The 11,966-nt window shown below is 47.8% G+C and overlaps 1 protein-coding gene across 2 annotated transcripts; it reads right to left on the bottom strand.

Moving 5' to 3' along the window:
- Window positions 1-863: 863 nt before the first annotated feature.
- EARS2 (glutamyl-tRNA synthetase 2, mitochondrial) lies at window positions 864-11,766 on the bottom strand. 2 transcript variants are annotated; one of them, XM_039490812.1, is made up of 9 exons: window positions 11,522-11,766; window positions 8,940-9,095; window positions 7,391-7,580; window positions 6,432-6,904; window positions 4,984-5,092; window positions 4,134-4,287; window positions 2,911-3,041; window positions 2,568-2,703; window positions 864-1,898 (listed from the first exon to the last, which is right to left on the bottom strand). In XM_039490812.1, exons 2-9 carry the CDS (start codon window positions 8,953-8,955, stop codon window positions 1,815-1,817), a joined length of 1,293 nt encoding a protein of 430 aa, XP_039346746.1. In that variant the 5' UTR covers window positions 8,956-9,095; window positions 11,522-11,766; the 3' UTR covers window positions 864-1,814. The 2 variants fall into 2 exon arrangements, with proteins under 2 accessions (XP_039346746.1, XP_039346745.1); XM_039490811.1 differs by lacking the exon at window positions 11,522-11,766 and adding an exon at window positions 11,226-11,495.
- Window positions 11,767-11,966: the final 200 nt, after the last annotated feature.

Below are 11,966 nucleotides of genomic sequence, written 5' to 3'. Positions count from 1 at the left end.
GCCATTACAGCAGGGAGGGCATAAGCAAATTTGCAACACCCCCCAATCTAATGATCTGCAAACCACAAGTAAAACATCTGTCAATGACAGCACACACGGTGCACCTTCCCCACCGGAGAGCCCCACGCTTTGAATGTGGAACATTTCCCAACCATCTCGACTCCATGAGCCCCCTTTCCTGACAGACTAAAAGTGCGCTTCTCCCAAGGCTTAACATGGAACATACAGCTCAGATCTGAGCTTATTTTTGGAACATGTTTGAGTGGCCATCTGTTCTCTAAGGAGCAAGTGTTAAATCTGTGGGATACACCCAACCTAGTTCCAGACTTTGCATGTCACTACATTCAATTTGTCGCATTTACGTTATCCACAAGTAAACTCGCATATGTTTAAAATGCAACACTTGGACACTGGGGGGGGGGGGGAGGCACACAGTAGCTTGATATTCCCTAGAAAGCACCTATCCATGATAATCCAATACTTCCAGGGAGAAAGCTACTACCCACACTTCTGAAAACACCTGATTAACAAGAATCCCCAGAGCCTTCTGGCCTCATCATCCAGTATCATATTCACATTTAAACATTTTGCAGGTCAAATTTCAAATCAGGACTTCAAGCAGTATTTTTGTATAGTCTCTTACACAACACAATATGCATTCTCACTCGGATCGCTCAATTCCCAACCTATCCCATGGTTTATAGAGAACTTACTACATGTAAAACCAAGCAGGGCCAATGTACAGTTCTTGAAAAACCTGGACACTTCCCCACCTCAAATGCACTCCAACTGTTGAGAGAAGGCCACAGTAAAACATTTACAGATTTTTATTATACAAAAGAGTTACACACTCACTTCACATTTAGATACAGCTGTACAAATGTGCCTGATTTCTCTGCCATGTTAATGGGGGGAGGGGTGGTTGTGGGGAAGCAGGTAAGATTACCTGCAAGGAAAGGATCCTGTGTCCCAATTTCATGTCAGAATGAAAGTGCATTTGTCCAAAAAAGGGGCTTTAAAAATCAAATTGCTAACTGGAAATGATAACATGCACTGTGATATTCTAGCACAGAAACTGCTGTTCGTTATCTTTTCCTGGGTCCAGTTCAAAAACAAAAACATCGGGGACTTTTTTAAAAAGTAGAATTAAGTATTCATGAAAAAAGCAGGTTACAGTGCTAGAAAGAAAAGTCCTCGAGTCACCCACAGAACAGAGACAGTGGAATGTGTACATTTCTTTCACACAACAGTCCCCACCAACATGCATCAAGCCAGACTTGGAAGGACATTTTGTATGGCTAAGGGGATCAAATCTACATTGCCCATTTACATGTGATCTCTCTGCTCATATTGCCAACTGGGGGCTAATTAGCATCAGCTGTGATGGTTTCTGGGTCATGTGGACATAGCTCCAAAATGAGATCACCATGCTGGTGGCTTATGGGAAATCAAATAGCCATCAGAAGTAACCACTTTCAGTCACTGCCAAGCTAGACTTGAACATACAGTTAAGATGAAGGACTCCATATCCCAATCTGAATGCCAACCTGGTCCCATGAGATGAAGACAATGAAGCAGGTTTGAATCTGAATTCAGTTGCACCCCTTATATAAACTAGGTTATGCCTCATGAAGACACACAGATCTGCAAGTGTGCTGATGGCACTCTCACAAATTCAGCACAGTATAAGGCCCAGTTCCTCTGAAATACTGTGACCACTGAATTTAGGCCGGGGTACTGAAGAACACATGGGGCTCGGAGTATCTGAAGGGGAGTGCTGTCTGCTGGAGCCATTCCCTCTAGGAAGCTTCTTGCTAGTTGGAGAGTGCCTTCTTTATCCGTTCACACACTTCTCTAGGTCCCAAGGAAACCATCATCTCAGCAACGCTTGGTCCGTGCTGAAAACACACACAAAAGACACTGCACAAGTGAAAGCCAGCACTCTGTTGTTCTACTCACATTCCCACACTGCGCTCATCACAAGGCTCTCAGAAGTTGGAGTTTTTTATGTTTTTCCCTTGGTAGCATCCAGTGGGTACAAGTATGTATCACTCTATACTGGAGATGACTGATTGATGAGTTGTCAGTCACCTGCGATTAAAATATCCTGAAATTTCTAATATAAGACTCTGGTTCTGTCGCCTGGGAAGAAAAGTCCCCAACATCAGGCCAACTTCTCTGCTGGGGTAGCGCCATCAAACTCAGGATTTATGCCACGAGAGAACTCGCCCTGGTTTTTATTCATTTTGGACTAAAGGAGGAATTTATTGTTGGTTATATTATGAACTATGACACACACAAGAACCCAAAAGCTGACAACGCCCCTTACAAAAAAGCCAGCTACCTTTCCAATCACAGGTTTGCAACTCTAGGGGGATGGCTTGGTACCTCTTGCCTTTCTTAGCATCCCTCTCTGCCAAGGAGCATTTTTCACATTAGCACATTCACTTATTACAGTAACTGAGAAAAACACACAAAAGATTTAGCACTGAAAAGCCTATGTCTTGTGACCAGAGAGCAGGCTGTTATTACTGGATGCTAAGGTCTCAACATCAAATGGTTTTTACCTGCTGTCCACTGAGGGCCAAGCGGAGGAGTTTCATCATGCTGCTGTACTCAGTCCTTCTCATCTGCTCCTGCAGGCCTCTCAGGTCTTCATTTAACCCTTCTGTAGTCAGAGCAGCAGTCTGCTCTTCCATCAGCCTTTGGGAGAGAAGATGCCCTCTCAGTCTAGTGACACATGGAGGTGGGGAATTCCCACTGACAGTAGGAGCTGCCCCAAATGACCCTTTTGCATACCAGCAAACTATTGCTTTTAGGAGACTAAGCACTGCCTCAGGAGCACCAGAAAAACAGTAGCTCAGATAGGCAAGGGATTATAAAATGATGCGAGAGATCTGAAAAACTTACCCTATGACTAGCTTTCCTATCTCATCTACTTCTGCTGAAATGGTTTGCAGCTGCTCTCGGGACACTGAGGGCCTGACCCATAAGTAAGAATATTCAGGCGCCACCAAGTTCTTCAGGCGGCTTATGTGACCCTGCGGGATGGAAAGAAGGGCTGTCAAGGCAGCTGAGGGAGAGAAAAGATGAAGTCTATTTCCAGCTAGATGTCAGGGTGGCAAAGGGGTCATTCACCACTGCTCTGCACTCTCACCAGTTCAGAGGGCGGAATGCTGACACTTGGCTTGGGTAGCATTTTACACCCACTTTCCACTGGCGTAAATGACAATGTAAGTGCTGGGCAACAATGAGTCAGGGCCAATGAGCCTCTGTAGGAGGCCAGCGGTAGAGCAAGCAGGCTGAGTCAGAGCAGGACTCTACAAATGGCTCCCCCCACATTGACTCACTGAGGGCAGAAGCAGGAAGTCACATGAGTAATTTAGTATTTGCTGCCATAGTGAAACCACATTTTCAAGAGCCACGGTATTTCCTGCCTTTCTAGAGCAAGATGTGCAGTGACCCCCAAACCCGCAGTGATCTCATGGGGCTGGAGTGTAGGAAACCATGTGGCCTTGCTCATGTAACATTAGGCAGGGCCATCATCTCCTCTTCTCCCACCTCAGCCCTTGCTTTGCCACCTCCTTTAAGATGAGGGCTCTGAATTAAGGAACCCCCTTGATTTAACCACAAAGTACCACACGTGACATCGCTGGAAACATGCTCTCCCCATTTAGCCCCAGAACAGGCAGAAGGTAGACAAGCTTCTCCAACAGCCAGCCAACGCGCCCTGGAGATAACCAACCTCCTGGGGCAAGAGAAGGCCCATTCAGTCCTTGGACTCTCTGCTGAGACCACCATCTGTGATGGTGGGTTTGGTGATACAAATGGCTGCTCACTACCCAGCAAGGTCATTCTGCATAGACATGCAGGTCTGAAAATATAGTGGAGATGCTTGGAGTGTCATACCTGCAACCTGGACTGACTCCACAGCTCCATATTCTGGCATTAAGCAGGGATGCAGGTGTCTGGAACTGACAGAATAGGACCTCTCACTGTTTGCGAGGCCTTGGAGCTTTAAAGCTCAAGTTCTAGAACTGCCCAGAACCCAGCTGGGTTACCTGTAGAGCTTCTGCCCTCCCAACTCTCTACTCCTCTCCCAAAGGGCACTACAGCTTTACTGCTTGTCATACTTTTCTCAGTAGGAGGACTCGCTCCACATAATTCTTCTCTAGAACCTCTCTGTCCACAAGCCGATCGCCGTAGACCTGCTCCACCTGCATCTGCAGCTCCATCACCAGCTTTCGTCGTAGCCTCTCATCTCCAATCTGCTGGACCAGGTGAATCCTGCACAGAAGACAGAACCATCCCAATGACTACAGACCTCTTTGGCTTACACTCAGACTAATGAACGTCATTATACAGTGTTTACAAAATAAACCCACAGAATCATTTAGAAAAATCCACATTACAGTGAGTGTAAATATTCAATAGTCCTCAATACATGGCTCTGGGAGAAAGTGGGCACTTCACAGGGGTACACCATTAATAATGATAATTTTTAAAAAGTAATTTCTCACCCAGACTTAAGTCCTTGTATTCTCCTTGCAACATGGCCCATCTAGCTAGGCTTTCCTACCATGACCACCACCATAGTATCCAAATTCCTGGCACATGAATGCTAGTGTGATTAGGTAGTTGGGTCAATTCCCCTCATTTGGTTTCCATTCGCAGAATGGTGGATTTCAGGGCCTTGCTCCATCAGGTGAAAGAGGAAGGGAGCAATTGCGCTGAACCTTCCATTGTGTGCAGAGGGCAGGACACTTATATGGAGCTGCTGGAAAACTATTTGCTTTTCAGTAGATGGAGGGGCGCTCAAGGGAGAGAGGAACCCCAACAGTGGAGAATACAGAGAAGAAATCATGAATGGGACAGCAGGCCAGGGGACCAGGTGGACTGCGTCATCAGGTGAAGCCAAGTACACGAGGGGCAATTTTTAGAGTTGGTTGGTGATGAATAAGGTGCTACACCCAACTGTCATACCTGTTGAATTCTGGGAGTTTGTCAAGATCCAGCAAGGCTGAGTGGGTGGTAATTCTGCCCACGTCAAACTCCAGGATCAGCTCCTCCAGCGTCCTGCCCATCTGATTCCCTGCAAAATAACCCAACAATGGCATCATGCATTCACTCCCATGGAGAGCTAGTATCACTGCTGTTCATCGTAGCAGGGAAACAGTGACACTGGAGGGTCCCTCCACACCTGCTCAGTGCCAACACAGAGCAGGGGACCTTCTTAAAAGAAAGGCAGAGCCCCCATGGCAAGACTTTGTGCAATACCAGTCTCGTCCTGAGAACAGACTCCGCCAACTTTTCTACCAAGTCTCAGCTATAGGCAGTGCCCAGGGAGTTCTGGCTGTTTTAAACGGGTGACATTGAATGAAGCATTTGAGTAGAAGTGCCATTACCTAACAAATAATTTCCCCTGTATCTCTAACACCTGCCCATGCAGCAGTCGGCCCAGCAGCGCCAGTGCAGGGTACCCAGGCCATGTCACAGCAGCACTGAATTGTTACAAAGGTTGGGGGGGAAACACTGATTCAGAGCATTACTGCGAAGCTTCATAGAACAATACTGCATCTCCTACCCACCAGACCGCCTGGAGAGCCCTATGGCTGATTGGAACCTGGGACTTTCCCCTCTGGCTTTTGCCATTCTGATTCAGTTCTTAAAGAGAAATCATCTTCACGTTGCTCAGCCCATCAGCAAAAGTGTTCAGAGGGAGAAAGTTTCATCCCCTGGGAAGGGGTTAATTCGCAGTGGGGTTCCTGAGCCACATGCAGGAAGTGCTGTCTTGCTGAGACATGAGACTGTTTGAGACTCCTGCAAAACCAGAGTCCGAAGGGGAGTGACTGGCCCAGCTTCCCATGGACTTTCAGGTTAAACAGGCAGGGGGAAATCTTTAATGTCGTGTTTTAAATACTAATCAGAGAGCGGAAGTGTCCTTAACGGTCCCCAGAGGAGCTGCTGCTCCCCTGCACCCCACCTCCAGCTCTTTTCATTTTACAGTGACGCTGGTGCTGAACAGACAGTCTTGGGGACTGAAATCCTCTAGCATGGGCAGCAGGAGGGCAAATTTTCCCCACTCCACCCCACCCACGCTCTGGAGGGCCACTTCCCAGATGGGGGGAGGGAGAGGGTTAATCTCCATAATCCATTCCCTCTCTGCTGAGATTGTCACTGGGTGGCCGTTGCCCACTAGGAACTGGACTCAATTTTAAACAGCTCCCCAGAGGTATCCTGACCCTCGTCACTCTTGTGGGGACTTTAGAGGAGCTGGCAGCATTTTGGCTGTAGAGACCTTTTTGACCCCCTTCGAAGAGAGCTCAGACAGTGCTGAAACATTAATACACCAAATCTTTCCACAAGCAGCAAACGTGTCAAGAAGCCAGATCTAGGGGCAGCTCCCAGTGTGTCGGGCCTCTCCCCAGTACCTGCAAATCCAGAGCCGCAGTTGGTGATGATGTCCAGTAGAGCTTGTGGCAAGCAGCCATCTTGAACAAAATGTTCTAGAAAAATGTCTCCCTGCCTTTTGGACAGTTTACTGCCATCTTTGTTCAAGAGTAACGGAAGGTGGCCAAACCGAGGAGGGTCCCAGCCAAACGCTCTGTAGATAAGAAGGTGCTTGGATGTTGAAGTAAGCCACTCAGTTCCACGCAGAACGTGGCTAATTCCCATGTGATGGTCATCCACCACATTTGCCAGGTGGTATGTGGGGAAGCCATCCCCTTTTAAGATTACCGGATCACCTTCCACGGTAGCTACTTCATGCTTGCTCCATCCATAGACCAGATCATGAAATGGCTCCACACCTTCCTTCAGCCGGAAGCGGACCACGTAGTCAGAGCCCTGCGCCAACTTCTCAGCCACTCGCTCTGAGCTCAAGTGTCGGCACCTGTTGTCGTACCTTTTGGGACAGGCGAGCAATGGTCTTGGGTCAGTACCACTGGCAAAAGGTCATTTTTTTCTATTCTAGTCTGGATCCTGAGTTCCAATCTCAGCTCTGGCAACAATTCACTTGGGGCTGGGTCACCTTACCTCTATGCCTCAGCCCCTCGTTCTGTGAGGTAGGGATAACGTTTATCTACTTACACGCCTCACTGGGAGGATGGGAGATTGAGAAGCTTGGCCAGTTAATGTGCATAATGCTCTTTAGAGACAGTATGTGCTATATAAATGTTAAACATGGTCATTTAGGCTAGAGACTGGGACTTTCTCTTCAACAACAAGATACATTTGGAGCTAAAGTCAAAGTGATAAGTAAGAGCTCTAATTATTCTGAGCTGTTAATGCCTTCAGTGCCCCTGTATTTGGGCAGCTGGTGTCTCAGAGTCCAACGCCAGAGACTTCTTAACTGGTTTTGCATGCACGCACTCCACAGGAAGCCCCCTACCGTGGTGTCTGCCGATTCCGTAGCGCATCCTTCTTCAGCAGTTCCAGGCGCTGAGGGGTGCAAAAGCAGCGGTAGGCAGCGCCATTCTCCAGAAGAACCTCGCTGGCTTTCTTATACAGCTCAAGTCTATGAGACTGCTGGTAGGGCCCGACCGGGCCTCCCTTGTGAGGGCTTTCATCAGGTGGGATACCTGGAATGCCAGAGTTATGGGATTTAACAAGCTCTCAATCCAAGGTCAAATTTGATGACAGAGCATTCAACAGGGATCAGAAGGCAAGAGTTTTACTTTGGAGTGTGTCCACAGAGCACACTGCTCACACGCAGCATGGGACTCTACTTGGTGAACTATAGCGGAATCTTCCATAGTCATCAATAGTGTTAGCATTTATAGCAGGGGTGGCCAAACTGTGGCTCGCAAGCCACATGTGGCTCTTTTACAGTTAAAGTGCGGATCACAGTCCCACCCCATTCTCCACCTACTAGACTTGGGTGAGGAGAGAGCTTGGGACCTCTGTCTTGCAGGAAGATGGTGGAGTAGGGGCTTCTGCCCAATGGGGAGGGGGGCCTCGGGGAATCCAGTCCTGCAAGGCACACCTGCTGGGGCTCAGGGCTTCAGCAGGAGTGGGGCTGAGGGCCTTAGACCCAGCAGGTGCCTCCTGCACGGAAGAAGCCCCAAGCCCCGGCAGACCTACTCTTGAACTTCTGAAGACTGTCAGATTCGGCTCAGAGGGTCAGTAAGTCTGGCCACCCCTGGTTTATAGTCTCTTCAGGTTTCCAGCCACTGGCAGGTGAGACCATCACAAACTGGCAAATACTTGAACAGGTCTAATACATTTCAAGTAGCCGAGTGTGGCGGTACGTAAGTATGGGCACATGCACACACCTTCCTCTGGTAAGTTACACTATCTTCACAGAAATACAGCTGAGATTTTAGAACCCATTATTTTCTCTACTGTAAAGTTATTTGATTACCAGAGTACTTGGAATTCTATCTTTAAATATAAACATGCTAAACAGAATTTACAGTAACACCATCTTCTCAAACGCTCACCATCAATGTAGTATCTTTAAAACTCATCCAAGCACAAAAAGAGGCAAAGGATGCAGCCCGGGGACTGGTGTGTACACAGATGAACGGCCACCTCTGAATCTTATAAGACATGTCACAGAACCCTTTTTTGCAAATTACACACACACACAATTTTTTTTAACTCATGCTGAGTTCTCTTAGTTCCAACTCCTGGCCTTTTCACCAACCTCCCACACACCTCTTTGGTAGGGATGCATCTTTTTCCAGGTAAACATGCATGGGTCCTTCTGCACAGGATAACCAAAGGACACTCACCTAATCATTAGCTAAAGTCTTACTACAATAGGACCCTTCTGGCTCCTAGCCCTTTATGATAACCACTAGATCAATATATTGAATAGCAAGGGACAGTGCTGACAGGATTTTGAATTTTAGTGAGGTTCTTTTTAATAGTAAAACTCTTCATGGTGTAGATTGTTTCAGTAGTTAAGAAGTGAAGTGCGTAGACTTGGAAGTTACCTGCCCAATCCAGCATATCTTCTATTCCTTCCGCAGCCCCAGCCACCACGCGACTTTGATCCGTATCTTCCAGTCTCAAGATAAAAGCCCCTTGGTGTTTTCTGGCAAAAATGTAATTGTACAAAGCAGTACGAAGGCCACCCAAGTGCAGAAAGCCTGGGTTATCAGAGCAAAAACAGAGCAAGTCAGGCCAAATTAAATACAATCGACACAGAGGTTTTTCAACAGGAGCTGTAAACTATTGTTTATGAGGGCATTTAACACATTCTTGCACCTGAACAGCACAGTGAAACAACAAATGGCTATGCAGGCCATTAAAGCTCTGTCTACACTAGGAAGCTGAAGCACTGATGACTGGTTTTCAGAAATGGCTTCCCTGAGCTGGTGCTGAATATGGTTTAAACGACAGTGTCCACTGAAGAAAGCCAGTCTCAAAACTCTTTCCGAAGGCATAACTAGCTTCTGTCTTCCTCTCTGAAACACTGAAGAGTTTTGTGTGATCTGCACTAGCACTTACACAAGTCCCAGTACTGGTTATGGGGATCTCATATGGAAAATTATCAGCAGCTGTTCAATTTCCTACTACAGACAAGTCTTCAAAGAGAAAATATGCAAACTCAGGGTCAAAAGCAATGGCATACTAAAGGCAGGGTGGGCTATGTGATCACAAGAGTCTGCACGGACTGCCAACTCTGCCCAAACATTGGCCAGTTTGTAATGATCCCATCCTCTAGCTGAGGCCATTAGTCAGTGCTTCTAGCTACAGAGGAAGGAAATTGCCCTCTACCTTATTTATTTGGGAGACGTGTATCGCTGGGGCAGAACACTGCAAGATCTTCTCCTGACTCAGCATACAACATACCCATATGCAGTTTAACTGATCCCTACTGCAACTAATTGCAAAGTGTGATAAGACAGAGAAGAGACAATGTCACAGTTTGGTGTAAAACGTACATTTTTTAAAAGGTATTTAAATGTTTTGGGAGCCTTCACAGATGAAAGGATGTAAACGTCAGGTATCACAGAAGTGTTTTTATGAATGTTCAGTTTCAGTTCAGAGGGTTTCCCCTGCAACCCACATTAAACAAACCCTTGTAGCAAGCTACAAAAGAGAACCTGAAAACAAAAAGGACTAAAAATAGACCAGTATATTTTCACTGGGAGAGAGTGCTAGTACTTAGCATGCAGAACTAGCCATCTTAGGCTCTGTTATTACAAACCACTCAGCACTGACACACTGAAGTCCATGGGGCTCTGTACAGGCTGAAGGGCTCATACAGATAGAACAGTTTGTCAGATTGTGTCCTTAATTATTTTTAAGGCACCTATTCCTGTGACATAGAAGTGGCAGCTGGTGGTTGGAATTCCATTCTCAGACCTGCCACAGGCACAGGCCTTGTTTAGATACAAAACTTGTATCAGTTTAATTTTTTTAAATATATCTATTTACTTAAACCACTACAAGTCTCTGTGTGGATACTCTTAAATCGGTTTTCTGTTGCTTAGATGTATTGCAACTTAAATTGAGAAGGAATCAGCTTAAAACTATATTGACACAACCCAGCTGTAAACATTGGTTTAACTAAATCGATTTAAGACATTTAATTCTAGCTCAACTGATGCAACTTCAGTGTGCATACAAAGCCTTTGCGTGTGACCCTGGGCCTTTAAACTCAGGAGAAGAATGATATAATAGAGATCTCTCTCACAGAGGCATTGTGAAGCTTATCTAATTGTTTATAAAGTACTTTGAAAACTTTTAAATTGAACGTTTCTCCAAAAGTGCAAATGCCAACAGCAGGTGGGTTCGGAAAAGAGCAGAAAATATTATTGATGGGGAAGGGTTATTAAACATCAACTTTTAATTTAAAAAAAATTATTTCTGGCTCTGTACTAGATGAGTGATTTTTATAGTTTAAGTTAATATTTAGATTCCAAACGAGTTTCACCATTCTATTTACATCCCCACTCCTGAATCACGACAAATGAGGCTCATTTTTAACTCGCATCAAGTTTATCCTCTCGAATATGAGCTACATTTCGGTAGTTTTGGTTGAGTTTTCAGGCACTTTTTGAAAGTCTCAATGGGTGTTTCAAGGAGACATTTACAATTCTCGTTCAAATTACCCACCCCCACCCCCCGCCCCGCGAGTGTCCCTTCCAGTAGGGCAGAACCCCGGCCAGTAATGTGCTATCCCAGTATGGGCAACTCCAGACGGAGGCAAGGACAAGGAACTCTAAGCCCAGCTGCTACCGCCGCCCTGTGCTGGGACTGGGGTCCTTTACCTGTGGGGCTGGGCGCGAACCGCACCCTCACCCCAGCTCCGCGGGGCACATCCCCCGCCTGAGACGACACGCCAGCGCCCCGCGGGGACAGCCAGCGAGGAGCAACCCGCAGGAGGGGCCCGACTCCCCGCAGCGCAGGCGCCATAGAAGAGCCCGTTCCGCCACAGCCCGCATGGAGCTCAGCACACACGTGGGTGGGGAGAATTGCATCCGGGTTGGCACAGCCAGCCAATCAGCGGCGCCCCCACCGCATAGGGCGGGGCGTCCCTTAAAGGCGCAGGTCCCCTCGATCTTACTCCTCCGGTCCAGGCACTGTTGTCGGGCCCTTCGCCGTGTCTAAAGGGGGGGGCGAGTGACAAGTCACTCCGCACTGGCCAGTCATAGCCCCGCGCCCCGCATAACTCCGGTCCTCTCAGGGGCCGCGGGGGTCAGGCTGGAGAAGTGGCACCTTTTACCCTCCGCGCCAATAGCGCACGGGTGTTTCCCCACGTGCACACGGGCTACGTTGCTTCGCAGCGCGCGCTTTCCCGGCGAGGTGTCAACGTCACCTCTCCACGGGCCCCGCCGCGAGCCATGCCCAGAGAGCGCGGAGCCAGCCTGCTCCGGGCAGGGCCGGTGGCGCGCGGGGGCCTGCGCCCCCGGCCTCTCAGGAACGGCCAGAGCCGGGGGGTAACGCCGGGCCGGGCTGCGTGTGGCCCGAGCCCTCCCGTGCCGCTCCCCAGGGCGGCAGCTGCTGTTTGG

This window comes from Mauremys reevesii, linkage group 10 (genome assembly GCF_016161935.1).
Source record: "Mauremys reevesii isolate NIE-2019 linkage group 10, ASM1616193v1, whole genome shotgun sequence".
Classification (NCBI taxonomy): Eukaryota; Metazoa; Chordata; order Testudines; family Geoemydidae; genus Mauremys; species Mauremys reevesii.
Note: the sequence above shows the minus strand (reverse complement) of the source record. Positions and strands in the feature narration are given on the sequence as shown.